The sequence below is a fragment of the Hippocampus bargibanti genome, linkage group LG19 (genome assembly GCF_051943395.1).
Source record: "Hippocampus bargibanti isolate YZ-2025 linkage group LG19, ASM5194339v1, whole genome shotgun sequence".
Lineage (NCBI taxonomy): Eukaryota > Metazoa > Chordata > Actinopteri > Syngnathiformes > Syngnathidae > Hippocampus > Hippocampus bargibanti.
In genome coordinates, this window is record NC_142752.1 from 3,368,833 (window position 1) to 3,383,722 (window position 14,890).

The 14,890-nt window shown below is 41.2% G+C and overlaps 2 protein-coding genes across 8 annotated transcripts in view; one reads left to right on the forward strand and one right to left on the reverse strand.

The window, feature by feature from the left end:
- slc10a1 (solute carrier family 10 member 1) lies at positions 1-5,908 on the reverse strand. The gene is made up of 8 exons (XM_089021420.1): positions 5,789-5,908; positions 5,078-5,286; positions 4,908-4,994; positions 3,538-3,650; positions 2,013-2,217; positions 1,745-1,923; positions 459-658; positions 1-326 (listed from the first exon to the last, which is right to left on the reverse strand). The coding sequence occupies exons 2-8, from the start codon at positions 5,258-5,260 to the stop codon at positions 265-267; spliced, it is 1,029 nt and encodes a 342-aa protein (XP_088877546.1). The 5' UTR covers positions 5,261-5,286; positions 5,789-5,908; the 3' UTR covers positions 1-264.
- gpatch2 (G patch domain containing 2) overlaps positions 3,545-14,890 on the forward strand; it is a 13,344-nt gene continuing 1,998 nt past the window's right edge. For 2 of the 7 annotated variants that reach the window (XR_016118377.1, XM_089021410.1), the window contains exons 1-9: positions 7,228-7,388; positions 8,297-8,540; positions 9,566-10,119; positions 11,149-11,213; positions 11,302-11,493; positions 12,944-13,040; positions 13,116-13,170; positions 13,374-13,438; positions 13,519-13,607. Coding sequence is in view for 6 of the 7 variants with exons in the window: in XM_089021410.1 (XP_088877536.1) it covers positions 7,339-7,388; positions 8,297-8,540; positions 9,566-10,119; positions 11,149-11,213; positions 11,302-11,493; positions 12,944-13,040; positions 13,116-13,170; positions 13,374-13,438; positions 13,519-13,607 (1,411 nt within the window). In the remaining variant the exon portion in view is untranslated. Of the gene's footprint in view, positions 3,686-7,124; positions 7,194-7,226; positions 7,389-7,425; positions 7,566-8,296; positions 8,541-9,565; positions 10,120-11,148; positions 11,214-11,301; positions 11,494-12,943; positions 13,041-13,115; positions 13,171-13,373; positions 13,439-13,518; positions 13,608-14,890 lie in introns of those variants that run through there. The other 5 variants (XM_089021414.1, XM_089021416.1, XM_089021412.1 and 2 more) reach the window with 5 other exon arrangements.

The window sequence follows — 14,890 nt, forward strand, 5'->3', positions numbered from 1 at the left end:
TTTATTATATAGTACAGTTTATTTCTTTAATTACAAGACAATAGCACATTTATTATACATGAAGTAATGCATATTTTGTGTAGTTTTAAGGCTTATTTAGCAAAAATTATGTTTTATGGGGACCTGGAAAGGAACCAATTAAGTTCGTAAGCTGAGGTATCACTGTATTAGAAATTTATTGTCAACCAGACAGTCCTAAAGTTGACGTTTCACGTACAAAAATCAGTCTTTCCTTCCGTAAATCGATTCAGACACGAGAGTCCATCATACTGTCCCTGCGGAAAGTGCTTTCAGTCCAGGATCGGTCATCGCCGGCTGGTACACATCTGTTGGTCAGATAGCACACAGATCCAATTAGAAATTAAAATGCTTAATTGAATGCAAAGGTTCAACCATCTCCAATCTAATGTCAATGCATCTCTGTTTCTATTATTACAAGGGAAGTGGCTGTTGTTGACCTTTCTTTTTTCTCGTGAGCCTTTGGTGGCACCGGTAGACGATGATGAGCACCATGGCTTCTAACATCTGGAAGGATATATACACCATTGGGAAGAGGAAGAGTGGGCCGATCACGTCGGGTGGAAAGGCCAGCTTCAGGATAGTTGAACACAACTGAATGTTCTGGCAGCCTGTTTCCATAGCGACGGTCCTTCGCTCCCTGAGTGGTGATACGGGAAATATACAGTATAAGTATTTGAGGGGAGTGCTGTGTACAAAATAGGGAACTATGTTGCTGGCTATTTGTTGAGATTGGATTGGATTAGCCTTTATTAGTCTCGGAGTGCTAAATGTTGAAAACAAACATGAAGCTGTAGCATCCATTGACCAAAAGAAACCACGTGTAAATTCGCTTCAATTCCAAGCCGCAATCGTTTTTTGCTGCATTCGGCATTAACCAATCACATTGAAAAATAACTAAAAACAGAATGAACGTAAAAAGATCCAAACACTTCAGGATTTAGAGAACTGTGTTGGAAATGAGACAGCTATCTAGCTGGCTACCTATTAGCTATCTATTGGCTTGCTAGCTAGCTTTGTATCTATCTGTGATGATGACTGCGCGGCAGCAAACCGTGTTTTGTCTGTCATATATATTGTTATTATTAGAATTCCTATCAGTTAACTGGCCTGCTAGCTAGCTATCTAGGTCGCCATCTATTAGCTGGCTAGCTATCTAGCTAGGTATCTGTTGCTATCAATTTGCTAGCTACGTAGCTTTCTATCTATTTGTGATGACGGCGCGGCAGCAAGCTGTGTTTTGTCTATCACATATCATATATTGTTATAATTATTATCATTTGCTAGCTATTTCCTATCTATTAGCTATCTGGCTTGCTAGCTATCTAGGTCGCTATCTATTAGCTATGTAGCTGGCAAGCTATCTAGCTCGATATCTCTTGCTATCAATTTGCTAGCTAGTTAGATTTCTATCTATTTGAGTTACTTCCGGGTTGAGTGAACGCTGGTGAGTGTGGCTGCCGCTGCTCACCCACAGAAAACTTATCATGTGACTGTAAAGTGACCTTGAGAGTTTTGAACGGCTCTGATAAGTGAAATGTATTATTATTATGATCTAAAATCTGTTTCGGGCCACACTTCTGATTAACCCCAAAAGCAGTTCTGATGTTCTAGTAGGCTTTCCCTGCCTAAAGAATTCCACTGGTATTAAAATGGTCCCTAATTCCCTCCACCTTGCCGCAAGTCCCCAGTTCAATTAATAAAGAGGCGTCGCCGTGTGACTCACGCTTGGCTAAGCCTGAAGATGGACGCGATGACATAGCCGAAGCTGAAGCCCACGAATGGCATGACGACGCCGGTGGCCAAAAGGGGAGGAGACATCACGGCCAGGATGGCGCTGCGGATCGCTACGGTTGCCACGACGGCGATCGCCACGGAGGAAATGGACATGATGGTCAGACCTATCTAAGACACACACACAACATATGCTCTTATTTTGAAATTTGACTTCTTTATATACTGTGTAAAATGCTGTAGAGCATCTCATGAGCCACCTTGGTGATGATCTTGGAATATTGTGGCCTGTAGTGGTTGATGAGGATCCCGATTCCGCAGGGCACGAGAATCATAGCGAGGGACACGGTAATGTCAACATAAGGAATGGCGTTCTGCAGGTCGCCGAAGCCCTGGCAGTAAAGGTAAAGCAGCAGCGGCATCATGCCCAGAGCCAGCAAGGTGGAACATGATGTCATCACAATGCTGTGGAGAGGAACACGTGACTTTTAACCTTCCGATTGGTAAAACAGACAGGTAAATAGATACCTCGGTTTACGAACCCCTTGGCTTACCAACTTTTTGGTTTACGAACGTTAAATTTATGAAACTGTTACCTTGGCATACGAACTATTTTTCAGGATACACATGGAGCTGCCACAATGAGATGTGTTGTTCGTGAATGAGCCCGTTCTACTAACAAGTAAATGGCAGCCGTCTTGGTTTTGTCCTCTATTACCCGCCCCCAGTCTTCGGTTAAAGCCACGTGATTGGTCAAGAACGCAGCAGTGAGGGGAGGTGGTTTAAACATTAAAGAGACAGGCATACGACAGCGAGAGAGTGACAAAATGGATAGAAAACAGTCACAGACATTTGGACTCGTTTCAACTTTGATAGTTCAAAGACAGATTGTAGACTGCAAGGTTAAAATATCCCATCAATCAGGCGCCACAAATAACCCGCACAAGCCATCTGTACACTTGATGCAAAAAAGCTATCAACCCAGCTAAACAGAACACAATTGATGAGGAACAATGTAAAATTATAGCAGAGAAAGCACCTACAAGGGATCATTCCTCAAGATGGTGAAGGAAGAAGGCTACGTTCCTCATCAAGTGTTTAATGCTGATGAAACCGGCCACTCCATTCCATCAAGCCATCAACGATCATCACAAAGGTAAATAAAACGACTTTATTATACAGTACTGTTTATTTCTTTAATTATAATACCATAGCACATTTATTATCCATAAAATAAGCTATATTCTTTGTAGTTTTAAGAAAATTAGAAAGTAGAAAATAATGTTTTATCGGCATCTTGGAACGGATTATTCTCATTTTAATGTTTTCCTATGGGAAATCTATTTTTGAGATACACCCTTTTCGCCTTACACATTCTCTCTGAGAACCAATTAAGTTCGTAAGCCAAGGTATCACTGTAATACGATTCGCTCTGACTCGTGGAGTATGCGAGCCTGACAACTACTGTACATCGAGCCATAAAGTAACTTCACTTTGTGCTTGTCTGATCTGATAGAGCAAGAATGTACAGACTAGCAACACGGGGGACACACCTGCTTCTTTCTAAAGATCGATCCTACCGGGGTGAATGGCCGACAGGGTTTTGCCATGCTGTGATTAATTAATTACAGTATTACTATTACGGTATCATCGTTTTTATGATGATGCAGGTCAATCAACTCTTAATGACGACAGGAAGTGAAAGTGTATACTTGATAGCATCATTCAGGTTATTGAACTCCACCGTGACAAGAAAAATAACCGACGCACGTGTTTTCTGTGTACCTTAGGTTCATGTCGCCGTTCATAGCCAAGGCCAAGATGTTAGAGAGTGTCCCCCCCGGGCAGCACCCACAGATCAGAACCACCACAGCGGCTATGTCAGCTAGCTGGAAGCCCTGCAAACAGCAAGAATGATGATTAGCAGTATGGAGTGAGTACTATGAGTGCGACACGATCTTCTCAATATATTTGAAGTACAATTTTGATGTAAAAAACATCATGCAGTGATACCTTAGCTTACGAACTTAATTGGTTCTCAAAAAGTGTGTGTAAGGCGAAAAGTGTGTCTTCCAAATATTAATTTCCCATAGGAAACCATTAAAAATGAGAATAATCCGTTTCCAGGTCCCCATGAAACATAATTTTCTGCTAAATAAGCCTTAAAATGACACAAAATATACTTTATTTTATATATAATAAATATGCTATTGTATTGTAATTAAAGAAATAAACTGTACTGGATAATAAAGTCGTTTTATTTACCTTTTTGATGGTCATTGATGTGGTTGCCTCTTGATAATATCCGAGTGAAGTAGCCGTGCGTTCTCGGCGATAATACCCTCACTCACACTGTCCCCTGCTAGCTGCTTTTTGTTGATCCAAATCAACAGAAGTTTTTCAACCTCTTCTATTGCCTGAGATTGTTGCTTAGAAACACAGAAACACCCTTAGCCACACGTAGCAATGGTCGATTTAGCATACTGGTACTGGGACGCTAAGTCACGTAAAAGTATCCACTCCATAACAAAAAAATATCTGCACTGAATGCACTCAAAGAAAGTGGGTGTGGTTTGGTGTTCTTCCGCTGAAAACTAGTCCGCCAGCCATTTTGGTGCTCCCTGTGTTTCCCGAAAACTAGTTCGTATGCCAAGATTACATTTTCGCGAATTTAATTTTCATAAAGCGAAACGTTTGTTCGCTAAAGCGTTCATAAGCCGAGGTATCACTGTACTGTATTTTCCGGTGTATAAGGTGCATCGGAATATAAGGCGCACCTCTAATGAATGATGTATTTTTAAACTTTTTTCATATATAAGGCGCACCGGAGTATAAGGCACACCATTGAATGATAATAGTTTTCATAGTATAATACATAAATAGATAAGTTTTCGAAATATAAGGAACACCACGTTACAGTAGTGGCGCATATAAGGCGCAGAGTAATCTTTTAATGAAAATCAAGGCTTTTGGGTGTGGCTTATACACTGGAAAATACGGTACTTGTTGTGATTTTCAGTCAACAACTGCAGACAGTGTCATGCAAGCAAGCAACAGCTCCTTTAACGCAGATAATTATTATCTTATCAGTGTAATAAATATCAATAGGATAGTGCGACATTTCTGTACGGATCAAATATGACCGTCAAACTAACCTTGGCTAAGCAAAACGCTGTAAACGGCATGACACAATACTGGGCCAAGACTGCAATCAGCACACCTTTAGGTTTCACTATGTGACCCTGGCGGAAAGAATATCAACACAGTGATTAATAGTATGCCCTCCCGGTTATCCACGATTGATAGAAGGCCCCCCTGGAATCACCTTGATCTTGGACACCTCCATAGTGCATCCCAGTGAGATCATGGTGATGAATAAGACCATCACCATGAGAACGTTAATGGTTTTATCCACCGCGGGTGACAAAAAGGGCTTAAAAACAACAGCGCTGCTGTTTGCCGACGTCACGTTGAAGGCATCCATGCTGGTGTTCTGCAACTGGTCCATGATGTGATCCCTGAATGGCTCACAAACTATGACATACAATACAAAAAAAAAAACGACTATTAGAACTAACATTAAATATCTCTTGTTTTCTTCAATTTACACCACATTCAACAAACATTAGTTTGTTGAATGAGTATTTCTCAGGTTGCTTTTCTATGACAGGCAGAAAGGTCACACTTATTTTGATAAGCAGGTCTTCCCACCAGCACAATAATCAGTGGCCATCGGTTCATAGTTCATATTGCATAGCGAAAACGGACCTTTAGCCTAATACAGTATTCATAGAGGTTTGCCATTTGATAAATATTCTACAACGTAGTATCAAGATTTCATTCACTCATGAATAAATGCAGGAATAGAAACACATGTAGGTGAAGCGACATTTACAATAATTCTCAATTCCATCAGCCTATCTATTTTATACTACATTTTTCTTTAAGAAAAGGTCAGTCTCCGTTAAGCGATGGACCCCTCAGAAAATAACCAGGTTCTAACAAACAAACAAACAAACCGACAGAAGTCTCTTACTCGCTTGGCTTGTTTACCCGTCAAAGCATGTGCACCTCTTGTCTTCTCCCCAGGACTAAATTTCTTCTATCGGGACTGACTTTTATGTCTCTGACTCGCACGCGTGACAAGTGCACTTTGTGGTCGCGCACAGGTGCCATCTAGTGCATGTTTCTATCGCAGGGCGAGGCCTTCAATTGTCTAGCACAAAGGTGTCCGACCTTTTTGGGTACGCATATCTACTTTTCAAGTAACCTATCCCGCAATTCAACTGTTAGCATGCCCCAAACAAACATGAACGATAATTTTAATATATTTTATAATAATAATAATAATAATAATAATAATAATAATACATTTCATTTCTGTCACTTTACCCTGTCACTTTACAGTCACAGGGTAAAGTTTTCCTGTGGGTGAGCAACGGCAGCCACATGCGCCAGCGTTCACTCAAACACTCAAATAGATAAAATGCTAGCTAGCTAATGGATAGCTAATAAATAGGTAATAGATAGCCAGATAGCCAACAGCTAGCCGGCTGTTCGCCCGCCAGCTAGCCGGCTGATAGCCAACAGCTAGCCGGCTGTTAGCCAGCCAGCTAGCCGGCTGATAGCCAGTCAGCTTGACCGCTAACAGCTAGCTCGCTAGCTAGCTAATAGATAGCTAATACAACATCATTTGTAACGGACCGAAAACTTTTTGTTTTCCCTCGGGATGTCAAAGATGATTCTGAGTCTATTAAGTCCTTGAAATCTACAAAGAATGAATCACGACAAAAAGATAGCTAGCCACTTAGATAACTAGATAGCTGCTAGCTAGATAACTAATACAATGAATGTCACTAATTAATATATGATGATGATAATAATAATAACAAGAATAATAATAACTTGGGAATTAACTATTTGTTTTCTAATGAAAGAATAAAGTCTAAAGTTTCTTATGCTGCATTGGATGTTTATATAGTCCTAAAACTCAATACGTATTCTGTGGGTCCTGGAATTTGAGTGAAAATGATAAAAAAAATTCTGGCACTGGAGTCATACACTTTATTTACAGAACAAAATACCCTTAATCTGAACATTGTCAGCCCCGTTTTTCATAAAAACCCACCCTGACAAAAAAAATGGTCAAAGCATATCCTCAGTAAATGTTTTCTGAAACACGGCAGTGCCTTATTTTTGCAGGTCGGGCTCAAAGGAAGCCAGACTTTAATGTATTATTTTCAGTTGATTCATATGTAAAGCAAATGCAACATTTTTACAGATAAAATATAAGGAAAAAAAACACAACTGCAATCTAAGAATCTCAACTGTATTGTTACATAATAGGATCGATTTCAAACAAATAACCAAATGCAATTTCGACAATTATGTGTGCAAACACGATAGCGACGATTTCTCAGTGGGAGTCCGCCTTTCCAATTGTAAGTGAAGGCCCCCTCACACCTATAGTTGCGTTCAGTGTTGTATATCCTCCTTAGCGTTGCTTTTGTGTCAGGATGCAGCTTGTGATGTTTAAATGTCCTTTCGTCATTTCTGGTTAAACGTGCACGGCATTTGGTGGCTTTAATGTTCCGCGCGGCGAACCGAAAAAGCATCGGCAAAGCGGGGAACGGCTGGTAGGTCATTTTATTGAGAAGGGTGGGTGAGGAAAAAAAGAAAAGAAATTGTTGCCGTTTTACGCTGAAAGCAACAGCCGGCTAAGGTTGGCTATTGCTAACAGTGCTATCCGGTTAGCATCGGAGCTTCGTCATTGTCGTCGTCTTATGCTTCTTATCAAAAGACAACCAATGAACGTAAGTTGCACTGGACGAGTGCGATTAGAGCTTAGTTGCGTTTTTTAAACGGAAGTCAAGGGTTACAAATGTGCAACTAGCAACTCTGAGTGTTGTTAGCATCCGAAGCTAACAGCCCATGTTGATTTTATGGCTGCAAAAACAAAACGCGACAAAACTACACGTGGACTTATAAGCAAAAGAGTTTTTGTTGTAAGTGTGTGACACTCCCGTTATAATGGGATAAATTGTGTGTTCAGGCCACTTGAGTTTAAAGCCAACTCGTAGCGTTAATGTGGCATGATTTTGAGATTTAATGTAATCAAATCGGTAAATATATGTCGTGACATTCAATTTCCCAAATGAGGAGCGCTGTCTGTGGGTCATCAAAACAAGTAGATCTAAATACAACACGCCCTGTGAAAGCATGCACTGCAAGAAAATTTGGCCTTGTCTGTCCAGTCAACATACTACATTCCACTGCGTTTGTTGGCTGTCTTAATCGATCTCTGAATTCCACCATGTGTTAAAAATCTAATGTTACATGATACATATTGATTGAATGAATGAAAACAAACAAGCAAATACACCAATCTTAGTAGATATGTTGATTTTGAAATGCATAAGTGTAGAAATAAGTCTGAGGAAACGGGAGAAAGTCAGCCAAAAAAAACATGTGATTACATCATTTAAATTAAACTTGATTGACAGTAAACATTAACCCCGTTTAAAAAAATGATATTTCACTTCAGGCACTTTCGCCGGACAATGGACGAACTGGTCCATGATCTGGTGTCAGCCCTGGAGGAGAGCTCGGAGCAGGCGGCGCGCGGCGGCTTTGGCGATGGCGGCGAACACGCTTTGACCGTGGGCTGCCTGTTGAAGAGACAAGCCCGGAAGCGGCGAGGCCGCAAACGGCGTTCCGACAACCCGCACCCGCCCTGGGAGACGGCTCACCTGAGTGAGGGCTCCGAGTCCAGCGTCGAAGAGCACAAGGTGAGTCCATTTTACGGTGCATTTGCAACATTTAAGGATTGACGTTTCATCTCAATGAAAGATATTTGGTAATTTTCTCCAAGTGAAGTAAATATGAGTAAAGTGAGTTAGCCATTTACCTGTGTGTAGTCGAAGCAAATGACCCATCAGGAAGTGGAAAATTGCTTATTTATGGAAATTGCCGCCCAATAATAATAAGAATAATAATACATTTCATTTATAAGCGCCTTTCAAAACTCTCAAGGACACTTTGCGGTCACGGGATAAGTTTCTCTGTGGGTGAGCAGCGGGAGCCACACGCGCCAGCGTTCACTCAACCCGGAAGTCACTCAATTTGAAAGAATGCTAGCTAGCTCATAGATAGCTAATAGCTAGCTCGCTAGATAATAATAACAACAACAACAATAATAATACACTTATAAGCGCCTTTCAAAACTCTCAAGATCACTTTACAGTCACAGGATAAGTTTTTCTGCGGGTGAGCAGCGGCAGCCACACACGCGAGCCTTGCCTCAACCTGGAAGTCACTCAATTTGAAAGAAAGCTAGCTAGCTAATAGATAGCTAATAGCTAGCTCCCGATATAGCTATCTAGCAAGCTAGCTAGATAGCTATCTAGATAATAACAACAATAACAATACTACTACTACTACTAATAATAATAATAATAATATATTTCACTTAGAAGCACCTTACAAAACTGTCAACGTCACCTTGCAGTCATAGGATGAGTTTTTCTGTGGGTGGGCAGCGGCAGCCACACACGCGAGCGTTCACTCAACACGGAAGTAACTCAAATAGAGAAATAGTAAGAGAAATAGATAGAAAGCTAGCTAGCAAGCCGATATATAGCTTATGGCTAGCCAGCTAGAGAGCGAGCCATCTTAGCGTTCAGCTTTACCGCCACCTAGAGGACTGGAGTGGAACTGGATTTTCAATTCAAGTCAAGCACAATGTTTATTTAGGCTTGGCTGTGGTCAACTGATTATTTTTATTTATTGATGTGTTTATTTATGTTTTGCGCAGGACTACCGTGCTGGCACCGGAATTGTGTCCGCCGCAAACAACCACACTCGCGATAACAGCGACTCGGACGAGCAGCTGGGCCCTAAACGCCGCACGCCGCAGACATCCGACGCGGGTAGGAGCAAGCGACCCCTTTGGCCGGACGACCCGGGCGTGCTAGGGTCCGCAGAGGGAACCCGCAGCCTCAGACGACGACGTAAGGTCAAGCGCATGGCTGTGGATCCCCCCAGCGAACCGGACTTCCCGTCTGCAGTGATGCCGGCCCCGCCGTCCGTCCCCAAGTCTCGCGCGGTAGGCGCCGGACCTAGCCGGCTAAATCCCGTTGAGGGTCGGACGGTTATGGAAATCTGTGGCGGAGGCCCGTTGCCGGCGACGGGAATTAAGAACAGAATGAAGAAGAGGAAGATGGCCCCCCACAGAATGGGGATGGAGGCTACCGATGAAGGAGTGGTGGTGGAAAGCGAGGAGCTCGTCTCATCTGTGGGGGAAGGATGCAAGGACAAGATGGAGCTGGAGGAGCACAAGGGTTCTGATGAGGACATGAGCGACAGGTGGTTAGTGTTTGGACTTTTTTTCTCTTCCTTCCTCACTGTCCCCCGCCGGAGGCCATTTTGTCACTTTTGCTAAGTCAGGAGTGATTTTAGGAGGTCATGATGATGATCTTCGTCAGAGCCATATGGACAGAAAGTCCACTCATGAAAAGACATGCAAAACTTCAATGATATCATGGAAAATACAACATAATCCAGCTCACAGATACCGTTATTTCCGGACTAAAAAGCGCACCTGATTAAAAACCTCACCTAGTACATTTTTAAAGGACAATGTGCATACATAAACCGCGCCTGTCGATAGGCCGCGTGTTTATAAAGAAAGACGGTAAAAAGAAAAAGTTTTCAAAGTTTTAATAATATACCTTCACTTTTCTTTCAAAACAGTGCCAATTACGCGACAGCAACACTTCATGCATTACGGTAGTAACACAGACTGAACAGGGCTGGTAAAAAAAAACATTCAGGTGACACAAGGCAGCGACACGTTAGCGCTCGCTAACAGGTCTCGGTACAAAAACATACCAAGTCACTGAGACAGAAGAAATATGTTTGCAGACTTGCGCTAAAGTTGCTCTTTGCGTACGACCAGTTTTATAATAATAATAATAATAATAATGATGATGATAATATAATTTTATTTCGAAGCGCCTTTCAAAACTCTCAAGGTCACTTTACAGTCGCAGGATCAGTTTTTCTGCGGGCGAGCAGCGGGATAAACGCATTTCTCGCCGCTGGTTATCCAAGCCTCCAATTCAACTGGGAGGGACACTTTAAATGCACGATTCACACTCGTAGTTACCGTAGTTACATTAACTTGCGTCTTCCTCGGAACATATATGTGTCTCACTCTTACCTTTCGTGCTCGAGCGCTCCATGGAGGCCATTAGGAAAAAAATGCACAAATTGGCCGCATCGTTGCATAGACCGCAGAGTTGAAAGCTTGTGAAAAAAGTCACGGCTTATAGTCCGGAAACTACTGTATTTTTTTTTCTCTCCAAAACAAAATGTGATGTCATTTTGTACCTCCAGTGAAACCAGCAGCGTGAGTAACAGCAGCGATGGCGGCCTCTACACCAACGACGAAGGCCGGCAAGGTACTTTCATCCTCACGGTCATATTTCACATCACTCTCCATTAATATCAACAAATAGCATCGCCAAATCGGCAAATGTCTACTCGCAGGTGACGACGAGCAGAGCGACTGGTTCTGCGAAGGGGAACCTGGCTCGGTCAGCGTGGGTGCTTGTGGCGTGGCGGGTGTCATCCCCTGGTGGGAGAGCGACGCCTGCTCGGAGGACCTGGACTTGAATGACCCGGTCTTCAGTAACATCCTCACGGGCTCCTTTCCCCTCATGAGCACCAATACCAGGAGAGGTAGGAGCAAAAAGTGAAATAATAATAATAATAATAATTATTATTATAATTATTATTATTGTATTTTATTTTATTTTATAATAAAAAAATAATAATTATTTTTATTATTAATAAGTATAATAAAATACAATAATAATTCAGTAATAAAAAACTGAATAAAATAACATAATAAAATGAAATAATATAATTAAAAAATAAATGAATAAAAAAAATAATAATAAAACAAAATAATGAAATAAAAAAATAAAAAGTGCATGCGTGCATGCATGCGTGCATATGTGTGTGCATGTGTGCATACGTGCGTGCATGCATGCATGTGTGCATGCATGTGCGTGCATGCATGTGTGCATACATGCATGTGTACATACATGCATGCCATCATGCATGCTATGATGCATGCTATCATGCATACATGCATGCATGCCTAATGCATGCTATCATGCATACATACATGCATGCTATAATGCATGCTATCATGCATACATACATGCATGCCATCATGCATGCTATGATGCATGCTATCATGCATACATACATGCATGCCATCATGCATGCCTAATGCATGCTATCATGCATACATACATGCATGCCATCATGCATGCTATGATGCATGCATTCATACATGCATGTATACATGCAAATAAATAATACATCAATAAACAACAAATAATTAATAATAAATAAATAAAACAGATCAACAAATTAATGGTTAAATTAATAAATAAATTGAAAAATAAATAAATGTATAAATAAAAAAATGGACACATGCATACATGCATGCTATCATGCATACATGCATGCATACATGAATGCATACATGCGCGCGTGCATAATAATAAATAATACATCAATAAACAACGAATAATAATAAATAAATAAAACAGATCAAGTTAATGGATACATTCATAAATAAATGGAAAAATCAATAAATTGATAAATAAATTAATTCATCAATAAATAACTGACCAAAAACATTAATAAACCTATAAATAATTACATTGATAAAATAATTGTTTTTTTTTTTGTTCATGTATTTATTTGTTTCTTTTATCGTACTGGTGTTTGTATTTTGCCACGTCTGTTAACTGCACTGTTTGAACCCTGATACACGAAGGCGGTTTCCCATTAACTTTTTTGCATCATCATGACAATACTGTCAGTTTAACATTACAAAAATGAATAATAAAAAACATCACGTGGTCCACATAGGCAAAGTAACACTAATTGTAGATTTAATTTTGAATTTGTTTGATTCTACCAGTAGGGGGCGACCAGGGCCAAACCCAAGCTAATGTGAATTTTCAGATCAATTTCCTAACAGGAGTTTTTTCCCCCCTTGTCATATAAATCGCCACCAACTCTCCGATAATTCTTCCACAAAAATAAAAGCATCTCATGATGTGTTTTTGGAACTCACTTCCAATGTTTTCTTTCACTTTGTAAATGTCAGGTTTCCAAGCACGGCTGAGCCGATTCCACGGGCATCCGAGACCCTGTAATGACCTGCTGCAGGGCAGCAGCGGTCAGGCCTTCGATAACGGTCACGAGTGAGTTACTTTAACCTCCTTTTTCAAAATGCATCTTTGAGTCATAGAGATGCGCTGATGTCACATCCGCTAAAGTTTCATCCTCAACAGGCCCTGGTTCAGCTCAGGCTCCAGGAGGGAACACGGGCAGGTGAGTTATGGTGCTAGATAAGACGCATTGGAGGTGAAATAGAAGAATTTGGGAATCTGAATTTCACACAGTGGTCAATTGAGAAGGTTTCAAGAGTCTTTTGCTACTTTATATGTTTAGCTAAAAGCTTGCATGCTTGGTCTTCAGTGTAGTCTGCCATTTAAGATTGCCCCCCCCCCCCGCCCCCTAATCCTTCGCAATAGTTACACTGGGACCCCCGGACGGAACGAGGCCATCGTCGGAGCTGCTCGGTAAAAACGGCTAACAGGTGAGGAAGGACATCTTTGTTGTCGTTGATTGCTCTTTTTCTTCTTTTCTAAATGTTGCTGTCTTCATCTGTTTTGGCAGACAGACGAGCGGCCACCTTGGATCTCTGTGCATGGGAGATGTCAAGCGGAGGCGCAAGGCAGCCCCCCTCGGTTCCACGACGCCTTCAGGTACTTGAATGCGCAACTCTACGTCTTTAATTAGTGTCCTAACATTTTTTTTTTTAATGAAAAACTATTTCTCATTGAGGAGTTAATAAAACAAACAAACCCAACTAAGCTCCGCCAGACCACACTCGGCCGTCAAAGCCACAAGCGATAGTCGGATAAGCTCATCAGCCACTCCGACCTCATCTAAAAGCCAAAGAGTGCCCAGAGCCAATGTGAATTTTTTTTTTTTTTTTTGCGCTGGAACTTGGCCCCCGAAGAGTGTAAACGAGACAACAGATTAACCCTACGTGGAAATAAAGCGAGGATTAAAAAGGCGTAATGGGCTAGACCTCTCGAGACTCAACTTCCAGGAAGAGAAGGAAGGAAATGGCTAGCGTCCGTCGCTTCAAGGAAGACACACTTTCGCAATTTGTTGTCCACTTCCTCCTTTGGCTGTCACTCATCAGAGGTTGAGTGTGTGTGGAGTGAAATATACAGTGATACCTCAGTTTACGAACTTAATTGGTTCCCAGAAAGTCTGTGGAAGGCGAAAGGTTAGTCTCCCAAACATTTATTTCTCATAAGAAACCATTAAAATGAGAATAATCTGTTCCCAGGTCCCCATAAAACATAATTTTCTACTGAATAAGGCTTAAAACTACCCAAAACATACCTTATTTTATGTATAAGAAATGTGTTATTGTATTGTAATTAAATAAATAAACTACTGTATAACAAAGTCGTTTTATTTACCTTTTTGATGGTCTTTGATGTAGTTGTGCTTTCATCAGCGATAAGACTCTCACTCACACTGTCCCATGCTAGCTGCTTTTCGTTAATCCAAATCAACATACGTTTTTCAACCTCTTCTTTTGCGTGAGACCTTTGCTTAGACAACACAGAAACACCCTTAGCCACACGTAGCAATGGTCGACTTAGCATACTGGTAGTGGGAGGCTAAGTCACACAAACGCACACCTTGTTTGTGTTTTTTAATGATCTTCTTCTCGACCGTAATTTTCTTTTGTGTCCTCTTCGGCTTAACACTAATGGCAAAAATACTCCACTCGATAACAAACCATGTCCGCACTCAAAGAAAGTGGGTGTGGAAAACTAGTCCGCCAGCCACCGTGGCGCTGTGTGGTTTGGTTCGTCGGCCGAAAACTAATTTGTATGTCAAGATTATATTCTCGCGAATTTAATGTTCGTAAGGCGAAAAGTTTGTGAGCTAAAGCGTTTGTAAACTGAGGTATCACTGTAATTGATATCACAAATTAATTGAACTCTTCTGTTTTAGTTTCAAG